The following is a 10,439-nucleotide window of genomic DNA, read 5'->3' on the forward strand; positions in this document are numbered from 1 at the left end:
GGAGCTCATGTAATCCTGTATTCTGAAAAGCCCACATGCATGCGGAAAGGTGCCCTTTCTGGTTCCAAAGAGTAAAATACAACCAGGGCTGCTGATGATATGGCCAAGTGGAATGCTTGAACTTTTCAAGCAGGGTTCCCCTTTCTCTGCCTCAGTGGGATTTGCAGTATGTTTCTAGTATTCAAACATTTAATGCAAGAAATGAGCCACTTGCCTAATTTGATTCCAACCAGTGATGGATATGGATATCAGGAGCCTGCAAATGAATTCACAGTGTTTAGGATCTGGTGAGATATTCTGAGAGCTAAAGAGACTTCCCTGACAGATTGGCTCAGGAATCTAACAACAAAAGAAGACGATGACGACCGTAGATTTATACCCCACCCTTCTCTCTGAATCAGAGTCTCAGAGTGGCTTACAATCTCCTTTATCATCTTCCCTCACAACAGATACCCTGTGAGGTGGGTGGGGCTGAGAGAGCTCTCACAGAAGCTGCCCTTTAAAAGACAGCTCTGTGAGAGTTATGGCTGACCCAAGGCCATTCCAGCAGGTGCAAGTGGAGGAGTGGGGAATCAAACCCATTTCCCCCATATAAGAGTCCGCACACTTAACCGCTACACCAAACTGCCTGCTATGGCAGGCAATCCTCAGGAGGAATGGGAGTGGGGTGTGGGACCTGGTACACTGATACCCGCTTTTGGTAAAACCAGAAAGTTGACATATTTAGACATTCTAGCATTTATAAAAACCTAAGATGGTTTTGCCATGGAGTTTTTGGTAAATTCTGGAGCATCCACTATGTTGTTTATTTTTTTCTGGAAATGATGTGTGCACTGGCACACACGCCATCTCCTTCCCCCTCAGAAAAAAGAGAGAAAGAGAAATGGGATGTGAGGAGATTTCCCAGTATGACATCTCTGTCCACCAGCCCCCAGACTCTACAACAAACATGGGATCACAGCTCATAGTAGAGGAGAATACAAACACTGTGATATGCTGGCTAATATATGTAGTAAAACTTTTATAAAAAAAACTTTTATCAAGAATCTTACAAGTCTTTTGTCACATTATAAGGAAGTACAACATTACAATACTACAAAGAAAAGTCCATACCAATGAGCACCCGGATATAGGCTCATTTCCTCAAAGTCTTCCTCAGGAGTATCATAGATATAATAAAAGCCTTACGGGTGACTCGATACTCAATTTTTATTGGAAGTTGTGGCTACCACAGGAGTGGCCTATCACTCTGTCTGTCACCACTCCCCCCCCGTCATTGGGTAGCCTTGCTGTGACCCGCCTTCTGCTGGCCCTGTCAGGCCACAACCCCATCAGAACGCCACTGACCTTTGAACAAGACAGTTCTCTGCCGACAGGTTCTCCTGTAGCCTTACTGATTACCCCTGCCTCTCCTCAGTCCATCTCCCCACACCAAACAACGCTGCCACTGTTTTGCCGCCTCCAACTGACACTCCCTGCCAAAGTTGCACTTGCCCAGTACACACCCCCACCTCTACTTTTTGAGAGGTGAGGTATACATATTCTATTTATAAATATGACAGAATCTCCTCCTTATGGGGCAGTGTTCCACCTCTTCATTTACAGCACAGTCTGTGGTTGAATCCAGTGTGAACTGATATCATGTGGCAGACATACTTGCTTAAGTAGCCTTGAACATCGCTTAATAACTATAGACACTGAAGCACACTCTGACAGAAAACAGTTAAACATTTTCAACTGAAGGAAAAGGGGGAGGGGGAAGTTCAACACAATGGGGGGAGGGGGAAGTTCAACAGCAGCAGAAAAAGACTCTATATTCTCTATACTCAAGCCCCCTTTCCACTTGCAAATGGTCCTCACTCTTTCTATTCAAATTAGGCTACAGTGGGCTGCTTGCTTTAAGAGGCAGAAAGCCATCTGAAGGCTCCCTTTCGCTCCTCCCTCCACCTGCAAGTGGATGCAAGGCAGGCTTCTAATGGCTGCTTACTTTCCTGCCTGCTTGCCTGTCTGTCTTCCTGCCGTTTCTCTGTCTCCCTGTCTTCCTTCCTTTATTTTATTCCTTTCTCCCAAACTTTAACATAACGCTCACTTCATTCATTCCTCTCATTCTTTCTCTGTCTTTGTCTCTTCCTTCCTTCTCCTTTTTCTTCCTTCTCCTTTTTCTCTCACAGGCCTCATTTTGGGCAGGAGCTCACAGGAGTGGAGTTCCAGAACCCCTAAGTTTTATTGCACTCTTTCTTAACCCCCCCTCCCCCAAATACTTGCTTCTGGGCTCCATTGTTCAACCCCCCTGTGAGAATTTTGCTGAACTCTTTAGATTTGACTAACTTTTTCATATTTTCCCCCACAAAAAAATGGGGAAATAACAAAAACATATAAAGCAGACCGATGGAAATCTTCATCATGCCACTGTGGCCACACAGGAGAGAGTAATTTTAAGAGTATGATGGGAGGTGATAAGTATGATGGTAAGGTGACAATTGTAATTCAAAAAGCATGTTAAAGTAGATGCTGAAGTAATATAATTTAGTACACCTTCCGGAGATGTCAGGGGTGTGTGGCATATGGAAAGAGTAATGCAAATGAGTTGTGCCAGTCTGGCACCTCTTCTTCTATAAAATGACCCCTGCTGTCCAGGCCTGTTGCCAGAAAATTTAGATGGGGGGCCCAGGGGATAAAAATTTAGGGGGGGCATGGGGTGGGCAAGCAAGAAAGATGGAGGGCAACTGAGAAAGGCGACGGGTGGACAGGAAAGGTGGTGGGTGGACAAGGCAGGCAGCCAAGGAAGGCAGTGGATGAGGAAGGCAGCCAGCAACTGAGAAAGGCGGTGGGCAGGCAAGGAAGGAGGCAGGCAGGAGAGAAAGGCGGTGGGTGGGTGAGGAAGGCAGCAGGGTACTGTGAAAGGCGGTGGGTGGGCGAGAAAGGCTGCAGGCGACTGAGGAAGGAGGACCGGTCGAGAAAGGCAGGCGAGGAAGGCAGGAAGGCGACCGAGAAAGGTAATGGGCAGTAGAGAAAGGCAGGTGAGAAAGGCAGTGGGCGGCCAAGGACAGCAATGAGCGGGGAAGAAAGGCAGCGGGCAGGAGAGAAAGGCGGTGGGTGGGCGAGGAAAGTGACGGGCAGACAAAAATGGCTGTGGGCAAGCAAGGAAAGCAGCGGGCAAGCAATGGAGGGGCCAGAAAGGTAATGTAGAGGGAAGATTAGTGGAGTCTGGCCCCTCTTTGTAGCTATGGGCCTGCTGCTCTCACTCCTCTTTTCTACCTCCCTTCTGTTCTTTCTTTCATTCTTTCTCTGTATCTCTGTCTTTCTGTGTTTTTATTTCATTCTGGTTGCAATCGCACACTAAATAATGCACTTTCAATTAGGGTTGCCAGGTCCAATTCAAGAAATATCTGGGAACTTTGAGCATGGATCCAGGAGACTTTGGAGGTGGAGGCAGGAGGCATCAGAATGGAGCCAGGAGCAAGGGTGTGATAAGCATAATTGAACTGCAAAGGGAGTTCTGGCCATCACATTTAAACGGACCACACACCTTTTACTGTAATGCCCTCTACTTGGGGCTGCCCTTGTCCCAAATCCGGCATCTTCAGTTAGTGTAGAATGCTGCCGCCAGGCTGTTAGTGGGAGTTCCTTTGTGGGAACACATTCAGCCTGTGTTGAAAGCGCTGCACTGGCTACCAATAATGTACTGGATTCGTTTCATGGTGCTGGTTTTAACCTTTAAAGCCCTATATGGCCAGGGTCCTGCATACCTTAGGGACCGCCTTTCCCCGTATATGTCCCAGCAAGAACTTCGGTCCGGGTCTCAAAACCTGTTGACAGTCCCCAGCGTTAGGGAAATTAGGCTTCAGTCAACCAGAGCCAGGGCCTTTTCCGCGGCTGCACCTACCTGGTGGAATGAGTTGCCGGAGGGTGTTAGGGTCCTGCAAGAGCTTCCACAGCTCCGCAGGGCCCATAAAACGGCACTCTTCCACCTTGCTTTCCCATAAGGACAACTTACAGCAACGGATTAGGCCCATAAACCGGAACTTAACATCATTCTGGACTTCCTACCACTCTATGGCAATTTGGGGTCCCTTGGAACATCTAAGATTGACTATCCAGTTATGCTGCTATCATCAAAACTTAATTGCATCGTGAATTATTGTACTAGCAGCTACTGTTATATTGTTTTTAAACTGATATTTTACTATTATTTTTATGTTTTATGTATTATTGATGTTTTTATCTTGTTGGTCATTTTTGACCCTATCACAAAAGCTGTTGCCAAATTCCTGGCTGAAATTGTTAAAAATTGTTCTAAGCAGGTTTTATTGTGATCTTAATCTTAGTTTAACCTTTTATGCTTTGAACAGACATATCTGATTGTTGTTTGGTTGACAAGTCTCTGTATATTTCTTTTCGTTATGCCAATAAAGGTGTGATTGCATTGGATTGGATTGATGTGTGCACTAGAGAACTAGTTTGGTGTAGTGGTTAAGTGTGCGGACACTTATCTGGGAGAACCATGTTTGATTCAACCACTCCTCCACTTGCAGCTGCTGGAGTAGCCTTGGGTCAGCCATAGCTCTCGCAGGAGTTGTCCTTGAAAGTTGTCCTGAGAGCCTTCTCAGCCCCACCCTCCTCACAGGGTGTCTTTTGTGGGGGGGGGGGAGAAGATATAGGAGATTGTGAGCCGCTCTGAGTTTCTGATTCAGAGAGAAGGGCGGGGTATAAATCTGCAGTCGTCATCTTCTATACACACACACACACTCTCTTTTGGCTTGTACTTCTTTATAACGTGACAAAAGATTTGTAAAATTCTTTATCAAAGTATTCTTAATAAAAGTTTTACTCAATGTATTAGCTAGCATATCACAGTGTTTGTTTGTTTGCACAATCCCCAGAATCTATCAGCCTTTTAGAAAAAGGCAATAGTGACTCCTGGGCACTTGGATCTGTGTTCTGCTTCCTTGCAGTTTCTGCTGTTATTGTTTTTTTTAAAAAGCAAGTTCCTCGCCCCTATGATTGAATGCAAAGCCCCCCCCCTCCCCCCGGAAAGTGTATATATGCAAGGTCTACTGAAATCTCTGGAGCCAGAAAGACTTCTGAAAACACAACCAGTGACTGACAGCAGATCTCCAGTTCCGTCTCTGGCTCCTCCTTGTCTGTTCTGTAATTTGGGAAGCCAGGAATGATTTGTACAAAATAAGAGTGCGCAACTTTTGTTTAATCTGCATAGTATATCCATATTGCAGAGCTGTGCTTTCCTGTCTGCCCCTCTCCTCAAGCAGAAAGCACATAGCACAGGGGTGACCAACGGTAGCTCTCCTGATGTTTTTCTGCCTGCAACTCCCATCAGCCCCAGCCAGCATGGCCAATGGCTGGGGCTGATGGGAGTTGTAGGTAAAAAACATCTGGAGAGCTACCGTTGGCCACCCCTGGCGCATCTTGACTATGTTTTTATCAGCTTGGGAATTAAGTGACCCATTTACATGCCTAAGATGGCATGCCTTTTCACCGTAGACTTGTGTTGTTAGCCTCCTTGTGTTGTCACCATGATTTTATACAGATGTGTTTTGTAAAGGTACATAGATGTCAAAGCTGGCAGAACTTTTTTTTCGTCCCCAAGAAAGCCCATAAGCGAAATAAAGAAACAATAAACTCTGGCTAAATAAAGAAACAATGAAATCCGAAACCTTTACCAAATGCTGGCTGTTGCACATGAATTGATTTAGGATTGGTATTTGAAGCTGGTCATGAAACTGAGGGGTGCTGCTAGGAAAGGCAAATAGCTTCTGCTACTAGCTCTTCATGGGCAAGAGAGTGTGTAGGCTTCTGGGTTACACAGGTTCCTTTGGTTGTATTTTGTGGTCATGTTTGTCTGCATGTTTTTTCAGAGGGAGAGGTTGTGGCTCTTTAATGGAAAGTTCACACTGCATCTTTACAAAGGGATGTCATGTTTGCAGAGAATGGTGGTGGCTAAATGGTGGTGATGGTGGCCTAAACTTCTTGTGGCAGGCACTGCTGTTTTTGCTCTGCAAAGAAATACGTCCACTCGGCATCAAATAAAAGATCCAGATTAAGCTGTTGGCTTTTTATACAAGCTGTGATATGAATTAACACACCGAAGGCGTCACTTCAGGGTTTTGGAGTTTTCTTGCTGGTAAAGTTACTTTACGTGCACTGTCCTCCCCCCCCCCCCACTCCTTTTGAAATTACGATATTCGGCAGAAGGCATCTAGCCTAGTGTGTTCCCCTTGCAAACAATGTGGTTACATGGAATAGTGCTTGATTTCATTCAATCCCCCCCCCCCCCGCACCTGCCATCAGAAGTCGGTACAACCCAGACTTTGGGTCAGTGACCTAGGTGTGAAGTTACCTGTGGGTGGTGCAAAAAGTTGTATAAAATAGAGTTGCCGGCCTCCAGGTGGCGCCTGAGGATCTCCCAGCATTACATCTGATCTCCAGGTGATAAGGAACAAGGCTGAGGACATAAAGACCAAGAGCAAAGGTTAATGACGGGGGCATACTTTCCGAGACTGGACCGCTAATTGCCATGCTCTGGTTGTGCGTTCTCATTTTCTGTCATGGGGCTTCTTGGTTTTTGACTTTTGACTCACCAGGTGTGTGACCAAGGATGATGTTGGCCTTAACCTGAGGTCCCTAATGCCCCCCCCCCTTTGGCTTTCTTCCCAGAGGACGTTCCCCGGGAGACGTTGATGCATTTTGCAGTGAGGCTGGGTCTTCTGCGTTTGACGTGGTTCCTCTTACAGCAGCCTGGGGGGAGAGGAGCGGTCTGTGTCCCCAACAGTGAAGGAGCCACACCTGTCAGCCTGGCCTTGGAGAGGGGATATTACAAGCTACATCAGCTGCTGACACAGTAAGGATTAGATACAGATGGACCTACTCTTGCCTGAATGCGCTCTGACCTTTGGCTTTAACTGCAGTTAAGGGTTATTCTGCACTGGCCCTAACCTGAGCTTTTGAAGAAGAAGTGATGGTTGGATTTATACCCAGCCCTTCACTCAGAGTCTCAAAGCAGTTTACAGTCTCCTTCCTTTCCTCTCCCCACAACAGACACCCTTGGAGGTAGGTGGGACTGAGAGAGCTCAGAGAACTGCTCTTGAGAGAACATCTCTGAGAGAACTGTGACTGACTCAAGGTCACCCAGCTTGGCTGCATGTGGAAGGTGGAGTGGAGAATCAAACACGGTTCTCCAGGTTAGAGTCTGCCACTCTTAACCGCTACCCCAAGCTGGAGATAAGGACTGAACCCAGGGCCTTCTGCATGCCAAGCATGGAGTGTGCATTCTACCTACCAGGGCTTTTTTTGTAGCAGGACCTCCTTTGCATATTAGGCCACACACCCCTGATGAAGCCAGTTCTGAAGCTTACAGTAGGCCCTGTACTAAGAGCCCTGTAAGGTATGGAGGATTGGCTTCATCAGGGGCGTGTGGCCTAATATGCAAAGGAGTTCCTGCTACAAAAAAGCCCTGCTACCCACTGAGCCATGTCCTTTTTCTAAAGGAAGCTACCTTTTGCTGAGCCACTGTCTATCACAATCAAAGCCAGTGTGGTTAGAGTAGGCTATAGGAGACCTGGGTTTGAATCCCTCCTCTACCATGGAACCTAAGGCCAGTCACACATACTCAGCCTAATCTACCTCGCAGTGTTGTGGTGAGGATAAAAAATGGAGAATGCTGTAAGCCACTTTGGGTCCTCATACGGAAGAAACGTGAAAATAAAATCAGAATTATCTATACTGTCTTGGCAGTGGCTCTCCAGGGCCTCAGGAAAAGGTCTTTCCCACTACCTCCTACCAGATCCTTTCAATGGGAGATGCTGAGGATTGAAGTTGAAACCTTCTGCTTGAAAAGCTGATGCTCTGCCGTGTGAGCAGTGTTCCCTCTAAGCTGAGTTAGTGTGAGCTAGCTCACAGATTTTTAGCCTCCAACTCACACATTTTTGTCTTAGCTCAGGAAGGATGACCCTAGAGCACACTAATATATGCAGTAGCTCACAGCTTTAATGCCAGTAGCTCACAGCTTTAATGCCAGTAGTTCACAAAGTAGATTTTTGTTCACAAGACTCTGTGGCTTAGAGGGAACATTGCCTGTGAGCAACAGACCCTGTTCCTTATGTGGGACTCTGCTGTGTCTCTGTGTTAAACGATCAGATCACAGCAGAGGCAGAGATGGTAGAATCACATGCCTTCAACAGGAGCTGACTAGAAGCAGAGAAAGGCAGAACAGTGACTCAAGCTGTATTCCAGCAGGCAAACTGCTCTGTGATGCTCATGGGCATCTTTAATTTAGAAACTCTCATGGTATATGGGGAAGTCATTCTGGAATGATCATCCAACAGAAGTGTCTGTTGGGAGCAACCATCTCATCTCCCTGGAGAGCAACCAGCTTCTTTTGCCTCTCTGACTTCCCCTCTGTTCCGCTTGAAAATTGGTTTGCCAAATGCTGTCTCCTTAAGCTGCTTAAACTGCTTAGTTTAAGTGCCTGTAATCTCTTTGCATCTAATCATGACCCTGGCAGCTTTAAGGAAATGCTAAAGGATGAATGGGTCCGTAAGGAATACCTCCCCCACCACCCCGCCCCGTGGGTGTATGTCTCTCTTTTTGTTTAAATCCATGGGATCTGTTGTCAAGGTTAGGGTTGTTCATTTGGGGAAAGAAGCCTGTGATCTGTTAGATGTTTCTATCTAGTTTCTGCCAGTGAAATAGTTTTTAGACCAGGGGTATCAAACTCATTTGTTATGAAGGCTGGATCTGACATAAATGAGACCTTGTCGGGCCACACCATGTTGACCCGGGCCATGAGTGTACCTGTTTAAGATTAAGTAGAACAGGCATAAACTTTATAAAAGACACAAACACAATTGAAGGGGGTTTTTTTAAAGGGAGGAGCCTCAGCCAATGGAGAAAATAGAGGTTTTGCTCTGTAGCTCCTTTGCGATCAAGCAAGCCTTGCAAAGCAAGTTTTTATGCAGAAGAAACTGAGATAAAAGGAAGCAGATGACAGCCAGTTGCTTGGGGGCCTGATTCGGCCCCCAGGCTGCATGTTTGATATCCCTGTTTTAGACCATAGCTAGTGGCTGGCGAAAGGTGGGGAACCTGCTTCTCATAGCCTGAAAACAGCCCATGTTTGTTTTCTCCTTTCTCTCTCTCTTTCTGTCTTAATGTTCAGAAGCTATAGATGAGCTCACAGCAGGGCAAGTCAAAGCAGTGTGTTGTCAGAGACGGAACACAGCTGTCAAGCTCTGTCTGACCCAGATCCAGTAAACTAAAGAGGAAAATTCTGATTCCATTAGACCAGTGGTGGTCTGTGAGTGGAATGGATACTCTGCCTGTGGGCCAAGGCTTGATTTTACACAGGGCTTTTTTTTGTAGCAGGAACTCCTTGGTATATTAGGCTACACACCCCTGATGTAGCCAATCCTCCTGGAGCTTACAGTAGGCCCTGTACTTAGAGCTCTGTAAGCTCTTGAGGGATTGGCTACATCAGGGGTGTGTGGCCTAATATGCAAAGGAGTTCCTGCTGCAGGAAAAAAACCCTGATTTTATGTATTCAGCAACTGGCAAAGAATTGCCTGGTCATCAGCATGCCTTGGGATTCCTGAATATTCTTTTGCACATGTGTGAGTGAGAAACTATAAAACTCCCTGCATGCAGAAATCTAGTGGGCCACAGTGCCATGCCAAGCCATTTCCCTGGCATGCTGGTTTTTTATGTATAAGGAGATTTGTTCATGGGGATCCTTACAAATTTTTACCGACATCTCATGCCTTGCCCAAAGGGAAAAACCAGACTTCCCCCCTCCCCGGTGGCTTCAAGATTTTCAGAAATGGTACATTCTCTCTCCCCACCCCAGCCTGGTTCCAAAACTCCATCCATTTATAAAAGTTTTAGAGAGGGGGCTTCTGATATGTGAGCACAGAGGATGTGGGCTTGAAAAAGACTTCAAATATATAATCCTCCCCCCCCTCCCCTTTTCATTTCAGAGAAGGAGCCAGTGAACCGGATTCCTGGAGCACCTTGTCTCACCCAGTGCATTCTGGAGAGTACTCTGTGAAACACCACCAGGGCCTGAACGTTTACACCCTGACGGCTGAAGTGAAACGAGGAACTGGTCCTGGCATGGAGAATCACATAAGCTGTCTCCAATCCTTTATCCAGAGCTGCCAACACATGGTGAGGGAAGGGGTTGTTTCCACACACTGTTTGCCTGTGGCTGTTTGGCAGTTTCTCTCCCCTCGCCCTCTTTTGGGAAGTGGGGAATAGGTTGCAGAAGGATGGTTTTGAGCAGGGGTGTCAAACTTATTTGTTATGAAGGCCGGATCTGACTTAAATGAGACCTCGTTGGGCTGGGCCGTGTCGGGTTGGGCTGAACCATGTTGGGCGGGGCCATGTGTGTACCTATTTAAGATCAGGTAGCAGAGAGATAAATTTTATAA

General features: G+C 46.5%; 1 protein-coding gene across 1 annotated transcript in view; it reads left to right on the plus strand.

Annotated features, from left to right (window-relative positions):
* LOC132587984 (A-kinase anchor protein 13-like) overlaps positions 1-10,141 on the plus strand; it is an 80,333-nt gene extending 70,192 nt beyond the window's left edge. The window contains exons 5-6 of the mRNA XM_060260417.1: positions 6,678-6,859; positions 9,987-10,141. Coding sequence (XP_060116400.1) covers positions 6,678-6,793 — 116 coding nt within the window. The 3' untranslated portion in view covers positions 6,794-6,859; positions 9,987-10,141. The remainder of the gene's footprint in view (positions 1-6,677; positions 6,860-9,986) is intronic.
* Positions 10,142-10,439: the final 298 nt, after the last annotated feature.

This window comes from Heteronotia binoei, chromosome 19, assembly GCF_032191835.1.
Source record: "Heteronotia binoei isolate CCM8104 ecotype False Entrance Well chromosome 19, APGP_CSIRO_Hbin_v1, whole genome shotgun sequence".
Lineage (NCBI taxonomy): Eukaryota > Metazoa > Chordata > Lepidosauria > Squamata > Gekkonidae > Heteronotia > Heteronotia binoei.